General features: G+C 40.0%; 1 protein-coding gene across 1 annotated transcript in view; it reads right to left on the reverse strand.

Moving 5' to 3' along the window:
• Positions 1-19,863, reverse strand: part of grin2ab (glutamate receptor, ionotropic, N-methyl D-aspartate 2A, b) — a 96,300-nt gene that overhangs the window by 17,311 nt on the left and 59,126 nt on the right. The window contains exons 5-11 of the mRNA XM_062434255.1: positions 11,821-11,987; positions 11,557-11,694; positions 11,299-11,398; positions 9,578-9,783; positions 5,845-5,959; positions 5,530-5,732; positions 373-541 (exon numbers count right to left, since the gene is read on the reverse strand). Coding sequence (XP_062290239.1) covers positions 373-541; positions 5,530-5,732; positions 5,845-5,959; positions 9,578-9,783; positions 11,299-11,398; positions 11,557-11,694; positions 11,821-11,987 — 1,098 coding nt within the window. The remainder of the gene's footprint in view (positions 1-372; positions 542-5,529; positions 5,733-5,844; positions 5,960-9,577; positions 9,784-11,298; positions 11,399-11,556; positions 11,695-11,820; positions 11,988-19,863) is intronic.

A 19,863-nucleotide genomic window follows, 5' to 3' on the forward strand; every position in this document is an offset into this window, starting at 1 on the left:
TTGTCCAAAGTGACAGAGGTACAATTCGTGCCACAGTAAGCTCAAGGAGAGGCCTTCGAGAATAAGTGCCTCAACACTCAGTTCCACATTCCTCGAGTGCCACAAGGCTGCGGGTGCATGAACACACAAGTGCATAGAAAATGACCTTTTTACTTGTGAGAGGGAGAGAGAAAGATGAAGACATAGAGATAAAGAGAATATTAGGTGAGTAAGTACTCTCAGTGGAGAACATTTCCCAGCGGTATTTGTTGACAAGAAGAAAAATAAACTGTAAAATAACACCAGCTTTATCCCTTAATCATTACAGATAACAATAAAGAGTTCGACAGTAGGAAACAGTATAATATGGTAGTGTAGTGAGATAGGTAGTACCTCTCCGACCATGCCGTTCCACATATTGTTGATCTTCTTGCCGTGTTTTCCATTAGTGACCAGGTAGAGGTCGTAAGTAAACTTGACATTCCTGGCTATCTTCTTCAGGATGTCAATGCAGAAACCCTTGCAGCACTGCTTGATGTAGGAACCTCCTGATGTGCTATTACTGAAACACACACACACACACACACACACACACACACACACACACACACACACACACACACACACACACACACACACACACACACACACACACACACACACAATGAGGTCATATTTCTATATCAGAGGACATTTCAGTGTTAGACAGCAAGCGTGTGGACTGTAACTGTACAATGGCTGCCTGCTCACTCCACATCTGGTGGTTCCATCAAACTGTAAAACAGGAATTATGACAGTGCAGAGTTATACATAAATATGGCTGACGGGCAGAGAGAGCTTGTGGAGAGAGAGTGTGTGTGTGTCTGTGTGTGTGTGTGTGTGTGTGTGTTTCTCTTAGTGCCAGCTAGCTAACCAAACCAGATGAAAACACAAGGGTACTGAGCAGATGCTGCCGCGCTTTAAATAGAGCTGGGCTCTGTAGAACAACCAAGCCACATGATTAAAATATCAGCTGTCCTTTCCCTCATCTCTGTCCTCACTCATCTGTCCCTTTCTCATCATCTTTTTCTCTCCTCCTGTCCGTGAGGAGGTACCTCTCCAAAATCCACAGTATATCTACACACACTGCAGCCTTTCAGACAGGATGCACAGGATGGAAATGGATGTTTAAGTAAACTCTTCTGACAGCCATCCCTGAGGATCTTGGAGCAGTGAACTAAACTGAATTGTTGAATCAAGTGATTCTCATAATGTATTAAAATGGTATCAGCATTTTCAAAAGCATTTCAATGAAATGTTAATACCATTTACCGTGTCAGCCATCTTTGATGTAGCCTATATAGATTGGAACAATAACTCCGTGACCTTTTCACTTGATATTTTATCTGACTTCAATTCAAGAGAAAGTTCATGAAGAACTGAGAGATTCGCAGACTGAGAACACAGAGAACATCTGTACATCAAAGGATGAAAAGATTGTTCAACAGCAGTCAACTATATTGTGGCTCAGCACAATGGTGTGTGAATGTGTGTATGTGTGAAAGAGAGAGAAAGAGAGAGAGAGAGAGAGAGAGAGAGAGAGAGAGAGAGAGAGAGAGAGAGAGAGAGAGAGAGAGAGAGTACATAGTATACCATACATTCAGTATGTGTGTGAGTCTGTATGTATAGTACATGTACATGTGCCCCAGGTGTTCTAGTGCACACAGAGTGTATACATTGGCTCTCCCCAGCTGAGCCCTCTATGAGTCCTTATGCCACTATGTAAACACACATACATTGACACATAAGTGCGCACAGACACACACATGATTACAGAGCGACAACAACGGACTCCCCAAGGTACACATACAGTACATCTCTTTGATTCACATTATACTTTTATAACAACAAACACACACACACACTCACATCAAATGGAAGTAGTGACTGAATAAATGTAGCGCTGTAGCGGATGGTTGGATGTATGTATGCATGTATGGACACATGGATGGCTGGACACACAAAGGGTCAGGTCACAAGTTAAACTCTCCATGCGTGGTGAATCAGTCATCTAATTGTCCATGCTTACAGAGTTGCGTTGTCATGACCCTGTGTTTCACAACCCGGTTGTTGTATTTTATCACTTCTTTCTTTCTGTCTAATGTCTGTTTTCTCATCAGAAAGAAAAGTGAGGATTCTGTTTCTTAAAAATAGTAAATCAATCTTTAAAGAGCATAATTACAGTTGACTTTTTTTTGACTTTTTTTGTGGTTAGCAGTGATTGTCCTATCTGTCCTTGTCTGGCTCCATCTTACCATAATGATAATCCATAACAATTCCAACTATTTTCTATTGTCTGACTCTCTTTATTTAAATTATAGCAGTAATGCTGTCAGTCACAAGTATAATACTTGAGAAAATATGGATTTTTGTTGTGTTTCTGTCCAGTTATAAACCAAAAGTGCTGAGCCATTGTCAAATAGACCTCCTGAAATTGTAATTAGTGTTTACTCTGAACTAGCTGTATGCACACAAGCTCAGTAAATTGTAGAAATTAACGGAGTAAAAAAAAGAAGCTGCCTTGTCTTGTCATGCAGAGGCCTTTATGTAGACATCCATATCGAGCAGATAATTGGAGCAAAACACCAAGATGTCAAAAAATCCAAGGGACGTTTCTTTGAGAAAGTTTGAAAACGTACTTTTACTGACTATTCGAGAAATTTCTCTGCATTGTTTGCACACTAGTGAAGGACTGCAACATATCTCACCCACTAAAATAAATGCCTTTAAAGCTCTTTCAAAGGGAAAAGTCTGATGTATTATTTGATTTGTTGATGATGAAAGGAAGGCACTAAAGCTTCCTGCCGGTCTGATTTTTAAAAACATACAGTACCAATCAAAAGTTTTCACCAATTCACTTGAATGAAACATTTGACTGGTACTGCACATCATACATGTGAAAACACACTGAACTAATCTGAAATCTTAAAATATATATGATGTGACAAAAATCACAATCGAAAAATGAAATTATTTAGGAAGTTATATGCCTTGAATTTATAAAAATCTTTACATTTTGGCACAGTGATTGAATATGAAATTAAGTTTAACAGTGATATGATTACATATTTGTAAGGATGATTTAAGACATCCAGTCCACTGCGATTGTCTCAACAGACAAAGTGAAATAAGTAAAATGAGATGCATTATTTTAATGCAAATCATTATTTTATGCTGCACTCTCATATTTGATGCTCTATTTTAGTCTAGCTTTTAGTTTTCTTGCTCTCTTTTTATTTTTCTTTACTGTTTTCTTTTTTATTATAATTGGGTTTTCTTGTTTTTAATTGTATGTTTTAATGTTTCCAATTTTTACTGTTTAATATTTAGTTTTATGTAAAGCACATTTAGTTGCCCCTGTGTTTGAAATGTACTATATAAATAAACCTGCCTTGCCTTGCCATCCAATAAAATGGAGGTCATAAAAAGAAAAAAAAACTTCACATTTGGTGAAGTAGCACAACAAAATCAATCTAAATGTGTGAAATGTTTCCATTCCATTAGCTGATACTCTTATCAAGAGCGGCTTACTGTGCTGATAACAGATAACAAAATATTCATGGGATCCTAAATCGATCATGTCAGATAAACGATGCTAAAAATAAGAAGAGATAAATCTAAGTAAACAGGTACAATGGACTTAGCCAGCATAAAATGAGGATATGGGAAATGGGAATATTCAGGGGAGTGTTTTCAGGTAACAAAATAAGATAGGGAGTAATTCTGCTGTCATACCTGGAGTGGGAAGGTCATTTGACTATTTGGGGGCAGTAGAAAGAGGTGTCAGGACCAGGTGAAATGATGACATGCCTGCTGCAGGGAGCGGAGAGCTAAGTGGTTGATTGTAGCGCAGCACAGAGCTCAGGCTGGTGTTTACAGCTAGTCCATACCCTGCAGATATGGGTGTGCGACTCCCTCAGGAGCTTTGAATGCCAGGATCAGAAATCTGAAATTTATGTAAACAGCTGCCGGCAGCCAACAGGGAGGGATAAAGGAAAACTTGGGGAGGTTGACGACAGGGCAGGTCTGGAGGGTTTGTAGATCCTGAATGGAGACCTGGCTCGGTGGGAGTCACAGTAGTTCAGATAAGACATGACAAAAGGTTGGGCAGCATCCCAAATGAAATACCTTCTTTGTCTCAGTCTCAAGGTGCACCTCAGACTGTAGTTTTATTTACTCATTTATTTACTAACTGGTTTGTTTAACAGGGATATTCAACATTCATAGACATTACTGTAACGAGCCAGAGATAATCAAAAGGCTGGTTTTCATTTGTGGAGGCCAAATCGTAAATAGTGTTGGTTAATTCCCCTAAAAGTAAAGAGTAAAACATATGAGGAAGTATGAGTAACATTAATAAGATGAATGTTAAAATTTAAATAAAGCCTGTCATAGAGGAAACCAATAAGAAAGCATTACTAGGTCATTATTGTACTATTCAAAACTAACAACACATTTGCTAGATCTAATGCATCACATGCATCACACTGAATTAATGGCACAATCAAACAAATACCACAATGGACAATGCAGTGACAGTGATGGCAAGAAACAGAAATCAAGCACGCTGACAGATTGGCATTAGCAAGCTGACAGCAATAGAGAATAATTAATTATTAATGCTGCCAGAATTGGTGATCCATAAATCAAATGAGAACTACTCAACCAGTATGTGAAAAGCTCTCTGACAGAAGTTGAGTCTTATTCTTGTACAACGCTGACAAAGAATACAAAATACTGTGTTGGGAAATCACTGAAAGGTTGAAAAACATCTTGGCTGCCTCAGTTGGCAGGTACAGTAGGTACATGTGTATCTGAAACTTGACTGCAATAAAAATAGTTTCCACTTGAGCCTTAAAAGAGAGGTTGTAGTCAACACCTGTAACCATTTGGACTGCACAGGAGGTGTTTTTTATGTACAGTTTGAACCACATTAGAGTTTTAAGTAATAACTTGTGTTTCACTGCTGCCATGTTCATACAGCGATTTGGATTTTAGTGTGAAGGGCTTACAGCTGGTGAGTCATTATTATATAAAGTAGAAATGAGTGGGTCCAGTATAGATCCTTGTCAGACAAAGTGGAAACGCATGATTGATGATTATGTTCTCAGACAGATTGAGACTTATTTGAGAAGTGGGACTCTACTCAATTAGGAAAATATAAAGAAGTACAAATTGATAGATTGGACAGGGGAACTACCTTCAATTGACAAGTTATATATGTACTGTACACTATCCACTCACATTACATTTCACAGTAGATTTTGTGATATCTTTTTCACCTACCTTCCTGTTCACAGTAGCTATATTTATATGTCTGCTTATCTCTCTTTAGCTTGTTTGAGCTTCATGTCTTCTGTATGTAAGTATATTAAAAGACACTGGAAAAAAGAGTCAAAGTGACTGCATCACCTCCTTTAACACCTCCAGTTCAGAGAGTGTGAGCCATTTCTTAGTGATTGTGTGTAGGTGCTGTGTATTTCTATGCTAACACACTGAAGGTGAACTTACTCTTTGACATGTTTGCGGCAGGGCACAGAGTTTCTCATGCAGGTGCCTGTGAGGATATCCACGTTGTCGACAATGACAAAAGGTTTCTCCTCCAAAGTGACAATCGAGAGATGGTTTTCATCAGCGTCCTCGTCCCCGTAGGAGTTGTATCTCGGCCACACAGGGAACATCAACGACAACGTCCCGTTCTCCCAGCGGCCCATCTGTGCGAGCGCAAGCACACAAAAATCAGCTGACACCGATCTTGATTGAAGTGTTTGGACTTTTTTTAATTTCCTTGTTTCATTTGCAAAAAACACTGTGTTCATTTGTTACCTTCTCCCACTTCCTTTCACTATTCAGGACGATGACAACCAATTTGGGGTTGGCCTGGTAACCATCTGGAGTAAAGGATAAGTCTCTGTCCTCATTCCACACGTGCATCATGTGTCTGATAAACATGGGAGAAAAAGAGAGCGAAGGAAGCTGTTATTCTCTTTTGTTTTGCATGTGTTAGGAGTGTTTGTGAGTATGTGTGCACAAGAGCAGATAAGTTTGAAATAACAAGTTAAGCACTCTGTAATCACTGCAAGAGTATCCTCTTCAAATCAATGCTGTGTTCACCCACTGTGTGTGCACGCACGGCTTAGCGTCTTTATGTGTGCGCATCTATTTGTGTGTAGGAGGGGGAAGAGTCAGAGGCCACATATCTCTCCCATCAACATTCTGCATTGATTTCTCCACAGATATACGCCTGAAAGAAAAGCCATTGGTGCAACAAGACTGCCCTCACCCTCTTACTCACTACAGTTATCCTGCATACACAAACAGATCTGTTGCTGAAACATTTACACACTCGCTAAAGTGAAGCAGCAGAGAGGAGTAAATGAACCCACATCACATGCAGTGATATGGGATTAAGAATACAGTCAGTCAAGTAAAACAATTTTCAGAAAGCGGGGACGTTCTGAGTGTTAAGACCGGGATAATAGCATAAATTCCCACTGGGAAAAGGAGAGCTGTCTATGGAAGTTGACTAAAAAGACCAAATCACGAGAGGGACAGCTGCTGCCTGAAAACAGACAACACTCATTTTTCAATGCCTCATGTTCTGTTTTATTGGAAATGGTTTGATTCATTTTGACACTGTCAAACACGGTTGGTTGGACGATGCTATAAGACTGAAATATCGTCTGACTAAAATGACATATTTCAAAAGCCAAAAATGTTCAGTTTTGCATCTGCTTTGCAATGATTTATGTATTTGGCACATGATTTGACTCTCATACATACAGAGAGTTATCTGCTTTAATTGTGAGTCTTACTATAATTTTATGGAAACATATTTAATAGATGCATTCAAAAAGATGCTTTCAGTATTCATAGATTCACAGCGTCATTTTTCTAAAACGAGTTAAAAAAGGAAACAAATATAACACCCCTGTTTTTTATGTAAGCAGGACATGAAGGATTCATGCATACACTCAAATATTGAGACAGGAAGTCAGGATGCATAAAAAGAATCATTTGAGTACCGTTTAGCAAGCGCCCTGCAGGTGAAAACCGTGATAATTGCACTCGAATTCACCATCAGGTGGGATTTTATGTTGTCTCATCTGCAGGAGAGGTATTAAAGTCAACACACATGAATATTGTTGTTGGACCATGGATTAGAGAGAGGTGCATTAATCATCTGTTTTTACAAAAACTTGGAACCAGGCCTGTGCTCTTTCAAAGCGGTTCCAATCACACTGACAAAAGAGTAAATAAAAGGTCCCAGCCTCCCCTGCATGCAGGCACTGTAACAAAACCAAACAGCACAGCTGTGGGTATTCCCTCTCTCACAAACACAAATAATTAAATACAAACCTACAAAGTGACACATAAGAGACAGCTCTATTCTTTATAACTGAACCTTTGTATCATAGACGTACATTGCTTTTGACTGTCAAGACAAATATATATTTTTGTGAACGAAAAATCTTCATGGTGCAGCAGGTGATGCCCTTGTCACAGTGCATTGCCACGGCTGAATACATATAGCGGAAACACTGTTGCAGTCTATTCTGGGAAACTGCTGTCTCCTCCTATTTCAGGTTTGATACCATTTTTGGAAAAATATTTTGATCTAAATGGATAATGCTGTGTGTATATGAGACATAAAAAGTAGGTGGCTCACACGTCATATTCATAGTCATAATTATATGCATATTCATGTCATTTTGTGATCCAGTGTGATGTTTTTAAAACAAAGTGTACAGCTTCATTAAAAAAGGGTTCAATGATTTCTAAATTACAGTATGCAAAATTATCTGCATTAAGTACAAATTCAACGGGGGCTTTAAACTCAGCATGAGCTGCATCACTGATACATAAAAAAATACTTGCTATTATAAATGCCATCTTTAATTTGTGGGCTTCTGCATCTACCATCCGTGTGACATTTTCTATAATTAAAGTAGTTGAGTAGCCACTGCATGAGTATTTTTCTAAAAGTATGAATAAAGAAGGAAGAGAGGCTCTTCCCAAATTCTGTGTTATGGCAGCGAGCATCTTTTAGAATAAAATGCGGCCGCTTAGGGGTTTGAATGGTACAGTGGTTCCATCAAATAAAATAACTGTTTGAAATTTACTACGAGGACAAACCTCAATAAAAACCTGTACCATTGTAGAAACCAAATATGCTGAATTAGAGTCTGAGATATGAATTCTTGTCAGGCAAGAATGACGGGGAATCCAACGGGGTTGATAGTGTCTTTTAAGTGCCAGATTATGTTGTCCTATTCCTCTCCACCTCAAGTTGTTTATATGCACACTGCGGCAAGATTGTATCTAGACTAATGTATGCAGAATCCTGATCACAGCCTCATCACTTCCAAGTCAGGGTAGGGAAATCCAACCTGTCAGTTTATTATCACAAAAACTGACTGCAGTTGTTTTGACAAATATGCAAATTATATCTAATAAGTTAGTGAGACAAATGAGGTTCCTCTGACATAAAGAAAAAAAGATTGTTCTGAAAAAGGTTTGAGCTTATTGAGGTCTGAGTTATATTGGATCAACCTGTCAACAACTGGGATATTATGTATGCTTTGATATATACTGGAATGCACTAATATCAGAGAAAAATGGGGACAATAAAGCCATAATAGAGAATATCGAACTGTGGGCCTCATTGTAGTGAGGCAAGTCACTGAAGATGTGAAGAGCCTGGCAGTCTGGCCTCCATGTTTTCACTCAGTTTTATTCTGATTTTTTGAATTAATGCTTAGACTTTAGTTGCTGTACAGTATGCTGTGCTTTCAATATGTAGTAACAATATTAAACTAAGAATCATGGTAGAAAGCAGCTGTGTTTGTGCTTTTACATTTGTGCCTGCTCATTGTGTATGTGCTTACTTTGTGTCTGTGTGTGCCCATTTGTCCTCCTGTCAAGTTTAAAGGATTTGACTGTGTCCTTATCGCGGAGACTTCAGAGAAAACACACACACACACACACACACACACACACACACACACACACACACACACACACACACACACACACACACACACACACACACACACACACTCTAGTATGCATATGCTCGTGTTCACTCACACAGACACAAAAACCTACCAACACATACGTGCCACCCACAGAACCACATAACAAGAAAAGAAAGAAAGAGAGAGAACAAAGCTAGTAAAAGCTGCTTTAATCCTGACTTAATGACAGTGAGTCCAGTCATGTGAAGTCGCACCAGGCTTTAGTTAACACAGGGCAGCAGCAACATGGAGGTCTGCCTGAGGTTCAACTCTTTGTCTCCCGACTAAGGAGGCAGAATGAGCTCATACAACCGAGCAGCCATGTACACAACAGCTAATAGTGTTAAATGTCATTCGACATCACAGTGTTTAACACCGCTGTCATCCCCGCTTTCTATCTCCCTGCTACCCATCTCATTAGTACATTAAAAAGAGTTATGTAAGGCCGCTCAACACTCAGCTACAAAGACAAACAGTTATGCAAGTCCCTAGACCTTGATCTCCTCTTACTCTCTCACACACACACTCACGCACATACACACCTGCGTAGGGCACTAGGTGGGAGCTTCCCTGGGCTCCTGTCTGATGCTGTGCTGTAGCAGCTGCTCTGGGCCTCTGGCAGCTCCCCCTTCTCCCGCAGCATGGAGGTGGCTGCAGTGGAAATGATGCCCACTCCATCCCGTACCCGCGTCTCCAGCGGGTACTCCCAGTCGTCGTAGGACACGGAGATCATACCCAAGGGGAACATCTGACAGGAAAGGAGACGAGATCTTAGAAGAGCAACATATGGTGTATAAAATTCAATTTGATTTCAATTTGAACATTTTTCCTCCAATTTTAAACATCCATATGTATGTCTCAGAGGTGTCAGGCAGATGATTTATTGGTGTTTTCCTGAACTAATTCATTGCTGGCTATTAAATAAGTGTGGGCTGCCTGTATGTCCACAAAGTAAATTTGCTCATTCAGGTATGGCCCACACCTTGCAACTGTCAAAATAAAACGATTGTGACAGACTAAAGCTTGTTTACTTTATCTCTTTCAACTAGACTGGGGAAACATCAAAAATGCTGGTACACTATTCTGTCAGTCTACCTTACTATACTTTGTTTTCACATTTTAATTTGGCACTAACAGTAGAATCAGATCTTTGTCTAAGGAGGCAAACAAAAAAACAACAAAACAAACACAAATAGAAAGACTGAAGAGAGGAGAATGATGGACAAGGGAAGGAGGAAAATAAACATTTGAGGGGCTTTTGAGAAAAGGTAAGCTAACACTGGATATGTTTCCATTTTTAATGTGAGGGAACATTTGAGCTGATTATACTTTGAATTATTTATACACATATCTATATGCTATTTGGATAATAGCTATCTTGCTGTCCTACATTTTGAGAATGAATGTGTATGTAATGCTGTCAAACATCCTATTTAGGGGCTGAGCAAATGTTGTTAGGTACAGAGAGATTGTAAACAAAGCAGAGTGGGATGTGATTGTCGCAGGATTCTTCAAACTAAAGAGATGATGATATAATTTATAGCTTACCAGTCACTGTGATTTGCCTCTATACTGTGTTGGGATAATGCTTTGGCTTAAAGAAATAGTTTGACATTCTTTGTGAATACACTTATTCTCTTTTCCTGTCATATTAGCTAGCGTAGCTTAGTATAAAGATGGTGAAAACAGCTAGCCTGGCTCTATCTAAATATAATTAAATCCACATGACAGTACCAGTACATCTAAAGCTTATATCTTTTTTGTTTAATCCATACAAAACACTGAGTGTAAAAAAAAGAAGAGAGTTACAGACAGTATGTGACAGGTTTTCTCTTGGCTGGGACTAGTAACTTCTAGGAGTCTCTACTGGTTGAGAGGCAACTGCTCCCAGCCAAGAAATAGTCCGGAAAATAACCTGATGTAATTGGTGAATTTTTGTTTTGTACACCCTGTTTTTTGTATGGATTAAACAAACAAGATCTAACAGGTTCATTAATGAGCGTTAGAGGTGGCTATCCCTCTATTTCTTTCTTTATGTTAAGCTCGCTGTAACTAAGCTTCATATGTAATGGATAGATATGAGATACTCTCAATGTCGAACCACTGCTTTAATATTCTGCCTCTTATCAGCTAAAAATAAAGGAAAGGACAAATACGGTAAATATAGCAGATGAACCGCAACAGCCTGGAATCAAAAACACTCCCTGCCTTATCATACCACTCAAAAGTGGCCACCTGTTACCACATATGGGAGCCTCACTACCTCAGGGGTAAAGTCTGGGTTGCCAGTGGTGAGACTGGACACAATCCAGATGTAACCAGCTCCTATCAGGCCCAAGGACCGTGCTTCTTCTAGTATATACCTGTCAAGAAAAAGAGTAAGAGAGTTAACCCTTAAACAGGCAACGTGGACCAGGAGATAAATATACATTTTTTATACCTTAAAAAGATTTACTGCTAAAACCTGGTGGATTATGACAAATAAATGGAAAAAGCAGAAGAAAATGAGAGGAACACTCACAAAGCTTCATCCTTGGAGCAGTAGAGCAGTATAACAGGACTCTGGATCCTCTTGAGGGCAATGTGTGATTTAGAGTTTGGGTCGCCACCATCTACAGCATCTAGAGTCACCACGCTCTGCAGGTCCCAGCGCACAAAGCTGTGACAACACACCATAAAATAATAGGTACTTAGCACTTAAGATACTTAAATTTGTCAGCTGTCGTAAATAGAGGTTAAAGATGAAAACAGGGTGTGTGCATGTGTGTAGGAGTATATTCATTACCTGTGATCCACAGTTACCCTCAGTGTGCTGATGAAGTCCTGGTACCCGGGGAACTTGGAAGTGACGATAGAAAAAACATGCCAGTCATACTCCTCCATGATGGAGAGCATGAGCAGAGCCTCCTGCTGCAGAGCTGCGCCGAACTGGAAGAACGTGGACTTTTCATCCTGCAACGACACACAGGCCAAGCAGCAGAGACAGTCAGCAGATTTGTCTGAGGGACTGAATTCATTAAAAAAAAAAAAGAAGAAAAAAAAAAAAACAAGAGCTGGAGTGAACGAGTGCAAATAAGACTCAAAAACCCGATATAATTATAATCATTTTCAATTTTGCAATCAGTGAGCCAGACTGAGATAAGAGGGAGTGTAAGTGATGTAGAAAAGAAGGAGGGGAGGAGAAGAAAAATGGGAAATAGAGGAAGTGGGACCGAGTAGTAAGCGAGCCAGATTCAGTCATCAATGAAGACACTGCAAGAGAGTGACTGCTGGCAACAGGGAGCCCTAATGGTTTGAGATAACTGCCTCATAACTCACAGGTTTGATTCACTTCAAGCCCCAGTAGCCAATATAACATCAGCCATGCAGTGCCTTGAATGCCAATTGAGCCCAATATGGATGCTGTACCTATGAGGTGTTGTATATGTAAATACGCTTAGTGCTTACAATGTGAAGCAGTAAAAAAATTTTAAAAATACAAAATTAGTCATTAATCTGGAATAAAAATGTTTTTTATAGTACACTAATTGCAAAAATACAGTGTCAGTTTATAGCTGTCTCATTTGAAGTCAGAGGACACCCTCCGTAAACTGCGACTCCAAATGTTCACAGTTTTACAGCATTAATTCACAATGCCATGTACAGTTAAATCATTTAGTCTCAGCAGTGGATGGAAACCCACAGTGTGAGAATAAGAGGCAGCGGTAAGCATTACCAAAACTAAAGCAGCTATTAAACAGAATGAGATCCTAAAGTGAGTGTGAAATAAGTTGCTAATGATTGCAGAATATATGTTTGCATTAAGTGCAAGCCGAGTTTTCACCCCCTTGGGACATAAACAAATAGATAGCAACACGGCCCTGTCCACCAGAGAGAAGAGAGAGAGGAGAGGATAAAGAAGGAGGAGGAATAGACGGAGGAGAAAAGAGAAAGCTGAGGGGGAGAATGAGAAGGAGGGAAAATGTTTGACTCGTTAGTGTGAGGACTGAGATACCTGTTGCAGAGATAGAGAGAAGGGTGGAAGAGGTGTGTGTGTGTGTTGTGGGGGGGGAACACAAATGTCAAATCTCCTCGCAAGGTCCCTGTGTCTCTTTATTACACACACACACACACACACACACACACACACACACACACACACACACACACACACACACACACACAAAAACACAAAAACACACACAATGATCACATGCACACATACATGCACTAACTCCCTTTCTGCATCAAAGACTGTGACATATTAAACATCAAAGCCCTCATAAACACACATGGAGAATCAGCTGTCAGCTCCTGTCTTTCTGCCCCCATCACCTCCTACTTCGTGTGTGTGTGTGTGTAGGTGAGTGAGTGTGTGTGTGTGTGTGTGTGTGTGTGTGTGTGTGTATGTGTGTGCGTGTATGTGTGTGTGTGTAAATCTTACATTGTGGCTCCAGTTGTGTCCTTTTAGTTTAACCAAAAAAAACCCAACTCTCAGCTCTGGCCATCACACAAGCAGGCCCTGCAGAGATTTAACTCCCCTCCCCTCCACCGCTACAGAAAAAGTGAGAAAAGTGGGAAGGAGAGAGGATGAAATTGTACTTTAAAAAAGATCTATCTCCCTGTTTCCATCTTTCTCTCTCTCTCCCTCCCTGTGTGTGTGTGTGTGTGTGTGTGTGTATGTGTGTGTTTATCTGACTGTAGGTGTCTGTGACTTTGTACTTTAACTCAGGTTTAGAGAAGAAAAAAAAAGAGGGGGGGAAAATCCCTCTGTGTGGCAACAGGCACATCCTCACTTTATACCTAGATAACACCAACACTCGAGCACAGTTACTAACATACACCCACTCGCTGTACACCCTCACACTTACAAACGTACCACGGTACACTCACATACAAAGCAGAGCTGGAATACTCAAGTGGATTTACCGATAAAATATTCATTTTTTTGGCTTTCTTTGCCCTTTTTTGTAGCTTTTGTCCATTTTTTCCTGCTGGTTATTTACAAGACTGTGCTCATCACAGTAATTGTTGAGATCTTGAAAAGAAAATTTAAGAAATATGAGCAGTCAGCTGATAAGACAGGTTGCAAACACACAAACAATGTAGCTGGAATAGTATATACAACTTTATCTGAAGGTAAAACTAAAAGTTAGTGCCCTAAAAATGTCAGAAAGAAAAATACAGAAAAAAAAAAGTTAAATGTACAGTGCAAGTCAAAAGTTAGGACAGATTTTCTCATTCCCTTTAATGAGGAAGTGTGTTCAAACCTTTGACTGGTGCTGCATATTCATGTATATTTTGACATTTACCACTATTATCAAGTCTGGCTAACCTAGAAGTTTGTTAACAGACTGTACGATCAGCTTGAAACCTGCTCCTCTTTGATTGTTCTGTTGGACATAACAAGAAACTGTAAAAGTGAAGAGGATCAACAATTGGTTTGATCATTTTAAGCTCAGATTGTGGATGTAAGATCACTGCTTTTGTCTCATCACTGTGTGTCTGGTTGAATTTGCTTTGTTATCATTAAGAGGCCCGTTGCTCTTCTTCTGTCTTGGACTATTTCCAAATAAGGTAGAAACTCAAGAGTCCTAGGTGTGGGGGACGCGAGTAAAGTAAAGTAAAGTGTAAGATGTGCTTGACCAATCACAGATGATTTCTTTGTTCTCATGTCACTCTGTATGTATGCTATGTCCTTATTGTACTGTAATAATTGTTTAATCCTCAACCCAGCAGTGTTCTGTGTATTATTTCATATTTGTGTTTAGTGTTTTCAGACAATTTCCACAACAAAACTTGGATGCCACCGGGGACTTGAAGTATGGTGGATAATTTTCACTATTTCTGGCATTTTATGATTGAAATGAACCAACAAATTATTGATGATCATAAATAATCATTAGTTGCACCTCGAGCACAAACAGACACATTGCGTTACCTTCACCTACGAGGGAACTAATGAGGACACAGAGAGAAAAAAGGAGAGGCACTGAGTCAGAATGCAACGTTTATTCTACCACAATTCACAACGTACGTCAAGCTGCTGCGACCTGAAGTGAAACTAATCAATACAAACACTTTGTGACATGAGACAAGAATACATACAACCGAACCTTTATCAATTAAACATTAAAACTTCTCATCAAGAACTTCTCTTAGATCTTGTAATCATTGTGAGGAATAAGACAGTATGAACACACACACACACACACACACACACACACACACACACACACACACACACACACACACACACACACACACACACACACACACACACACACACACACACACACACACACACACACACACACACAGAGCATGAAGATACTGTGGAGGTGGCGCTTCATTTAAAATGTCACACATGTCCATAACATGCTTATAACATGTAGAATATTCACACCTGTCATCTTCCTTTTAAATACCTTCACAGTCTATGGTGGGGGAGGTGAGGAAGAGGAAAGGAGAGTAAGAGGAGAGAAGAGGAGGAGAGAAGAGGAGAGGAGATGAGAGGAGAGGAGAGGAGAGGAGAGGAGAGGAGAGGAGAGCAGAGGAGAGGAGAGGAGAGGAGAGGAGAGGAGAGGAGTGGAAAAGGAGAAGAAGAGGAGAGGAAGAGGAAAGGAGAGGAGAGGACAAGAGAAGACAAGACAGGAGAAGAGAGGAATGAAGAGAGAAGGAGAGGAGAGGACAAGAGAAGACAGGACTGGAGAGGAAAGGTGTGGATAGGAAAGGAGAGGAAAGTAGAGGAGAAGGGAGTAGAGGTGTGGGTAGAAGAGGAGAGGAAAGGAGAGGGGAGTAGAGGAGTGGTAAAGGGGAGGAAAAGGAGATGAAGAGGAGAAGAAGAGGAGAGGAGAGTAGAGGTGTGGAAAGAAGAGGAGAGGGGAGTAGAGGAGTGGAAAAGGAGAGGAAAGGGAGAGGAGAAGAAGAGGAGAGGAAGAGGAGAGGGGAGAAAGAGAAGAGGGGAGGAAGAGAAGAGGAGAGGAGAGGAGTGGAAAAGGAGAGGAAAAGGAGAAGAAGAGGAGAGGAGAGGAGAGGGGAGAAAGAGAAGAGGGGAGGAAGAGAAGAGGAGAGGAGAGGAGTGGAAAAGGAGAGGAAAAGGAGAAGAAGAGGAGAGGAGAGGAGCGGAAAAGAGAGTAGATTAGACTACAATAGAGGAGTGGAAAAGAGAGTAGATTAGACTAGAATAGAAGAGAGAAGAGAAGAGGAGAGGAGCGGAAAAGAGAGTAGATTTGACTACAATAGAGGAGAGGAGAGGAGAGGAGCGGAAAAGAGAGTAGATTAGACTAGACTAGAATAGAAGAGAGGAGAGGAAAGAAGAGGAGAGGAGGATGGAGGAGGAGAATTCAGAATGAATGAGGGGAAAGTCTTTTTAGAAGACTGAGGGGTGAAAGGGGAGGATGATAGTTGCTGGTAGTTGCTGAATTATAAAGGATAAAAAGAGACGTTGACACAGACCTGCATCTTCTCATCAAATCACACAAGTCCACCAAGAAGCTCACGAATGAATAATGCAACACACACACACACACACACACACACACACACACACACACACACACACACACACACACACACACACACACACACACACACACACACACACACACACACACACACACACACACACACACACACACACACACACACACACACACACACGTATTTCCAACATTATAACCCACATACCTAGAGATTTACTGATGACATCATGCATCAATTATACAAATATAGTGAACTTCATGTGCAGTTTTCGCATCCACCCACATGTATGCACACAGCACCTATACACATGTGCACACATGCACAAAGGGCCCCTTATAATATAGCTTTACTCAGGAGCCAGCATACCAATAAATAATACACCACCAAAACCAAGTCAGTATCTCACTACCCCCCATCCTCACAGACATACACACACACACAGATGCAGACACATGCTATTTCATGTCAAACTTCATTTTTGTTTACAGCAATCAGATTAAGAAAATATGAAAGTGTGGAGAGAGAGAGAGCTGTACAGATCCAGGCTAATGAGGGACGGAGCTGACATATTTCTAGAAATTTACTGGGAGAGGATGTCATCATGAGGGCTACGAGCACTAGGAGCTGAAGTCCTACAAGGCAGTGAAAGGTGGAATGAAGAGAGAGAGAGTGGATGAAAAGATAAGGACACAATAATTGAAAGGCTTGAAGAAGAAGAATAGTATACAGGACACAGGATGGCACATGAGAAAATGATGGAAAAATGCAGAATAACGAGAAACAGATGGGGGTAAGGAGGAGGAGGATGGTGATGATGAGGCCAGCAATGTGCTATGTTAATATTTAATGCAGTAGGTCAGTTAAGATGGAGCAGCTACATTAAGTTGGCCTGACAAAGTATGGCCCCCAGATGCTGCTAAGTACCATCACACTTAACTCTGCTCAGAAGTGCAAACAAGCTAGCATGGGCTAAATAAGTCCTGTGTCAACAAAAGTGAATCTCGCAGCAGCATTGAGGGTCACATGCAAAATGTAATTTATGTTAAACACCTACAAAAAAACCCACACACCTCTATTTTTTTTAGCTGTGTGGCGTGAATCTGCCCAAAGTCAAGCTGGAGAAATATTATAATGCATCCCCTACATTATTCTGGTGAATTAAACACTGTCATTGTCAGGAAACTAACAACACGTCAAAAACAAATTAGGTGTACACATTATATGTAGAGAGGAATCTGTGATGATATGCATGTTTGAGGGGTAGGTTACTGCCAATTAATATATATCCCAGCATATGAGGGTGAAGTCAGTGTATTCCTCAGAGATGAACAAAAAATAATACAGTTTAAAGATCTGGTCATGGTTGTCTCAGGTACTGTATCTGAAGTGACTACATTTGTGTTGGGGATATCTGAGAAAACCCAAAAAGTGTATTAATTATCCAAATAATCAGATATAGAGTCCGTGACGGTTGTCAGTTATTAAGTTCATGGAATCAGACCTAGATTTTCTCATGATATGTAAGATCATTTTAAGCTTTTAAGGTGGTTTGCAATAACAAAGTGATGCACTAAAATACGCCATGTAAGAGACAAAGAATGGATGGTTTAAAAAATACTATTTGTAAAAGAAATAGAAATATAGCTTTAAAACTGAAAAGCAGAATAGAGAGTTATTATCCATCATAAAGTTTTTTAGTAATCACCAAAACAGTTGAATCCATTGTTTATTGCAGATTATCTTGGATCAAAAGATTATAGTTTGTCACGTTTACTCTATCTGATATCATGTTAAAAAATCCAAAAATATGATTTCCCTAATTCTATTTGATTATTTTGTTTTTATTGGTATTAACATATTTTTTATTTAGACACTAACACTAACATCTGTTTAAAAAGGTTACATTTGGTGTATGTGCCTACCGTTTTTATTCAAAACATTTCATGTCTCCAGCAAATCTTTATCCGGAACCAGGTGTTGTAAACAAATGGGTGCCCTTGTAATCTGTTTTCTTCTTCAGTTTCTATTCAGGTCAACAGGCAGGAAAACCACAGGCGTAATTAATTTCATTAATTATTGTAGTCACCTTCTTCTGCTATGATTGCTGCTAAAAAAGGCCTATACAGTCAACAAAATGAGTGTTCGTTCAAACTGCTGCCATAATACACACTGCTGCCATAATACACACTGCTGCTGAAACAGAAACGGAATATGACTTAATGTTATATTTAATACATGCCCTGAAGAAAGATAAGTCCACATGAGGAGCTGGATACAGTAGCTCATGTTGCAGTGTTAAAAAAAAGAAAGTATTACTGTAGATATTTTTTCATAACGTTGGATTGGTGTAATTAGGATTAACTAAACAATGCAGGTTAGTATGTTAGGAGGGTGAAATCAAAACACATTAAACAAGGGCATGAAAAAACATTAAAACTCTGCATTAAATAGCTTCACTGGTAGACAAGACACACATTCCATAGCTGTCTAATTCTCTGTAAATGCTCAACAGATGTGCTGTAAACCCTCGCGCTAACAAACGCCGCTCTAAATCCGTCTGCTAACAAAGAATTAGCTCAGGAAAGCTACTTACAAACAAACACCTATGGTAGCCTCAGAGAAGAAGCTGCTGTCACTTGACCAGCGTCAGAAATAATACAGCTGAAGACAATCCGTTCACAATGAGCCTGTGTGCATGTTAGAAAAGCTTCTGAGTTATCCATAACGCTGCTTTACATTCAAAAAGTCTCACACATTAATATTGATCGCCTGGTGTTTGAATCACGCTATGACAAGTAACTGTTTCATCAAAATACATACGTGGCATAATTGTCAAAAAATGTATCATTTAAACATCTTTCTTTCAACTTGCTGAAAAAGCTGTGAATAAGGACGGCACATTGACAACCTCTACAGAAAAGACACTGCATAAAAAATTCTCTTGACACTAACTGAATGTAAAGGCAGGTCCCTCAATAGCTAACAAGCAGCGGTCCCCGAAGCGCTGAAAGCTCTTCAGTTTTAGAACATAGAGACAGGTCCCAAAGCCCACATCCACTAACTGAACATAGGCTCTCTACATTCCCCAGGATTGACAGAGAACTATAGCATTTAGCTTGCAGACATTTGCTCCCAATGCCAACAAAGACCACTTTAGTATATAACAAGAGGTAAGTCCCAATGCTTGGGTCTACTGTAGTATTTAACAGCCTCACACTCCCCAGGCAAACACAGAATAGCATTTAACAGGGCACAGAGCCCCCGAGCTAGCATAGCCTAGCTCAGACTAGTGAAGCATTAGGTCTCACAGCTAACTATGACAGGCATGTAATGGACAGTGCAGCACTGGACTGACAAAGCGCAG

This window comes from Scomber scombrus, chromosome 2 (genome assembly GCF_963691925.1).
Source record: "Scomber scombrus chromosome 2, fScoSco1.1, whole genome shotgun sequence".
Lineage (NCBI taxonomy): Eukaryota > Metazoa > Chordata > Actinopteri > Scombriformes > Scombridae > Scomber > Scomber scombrus.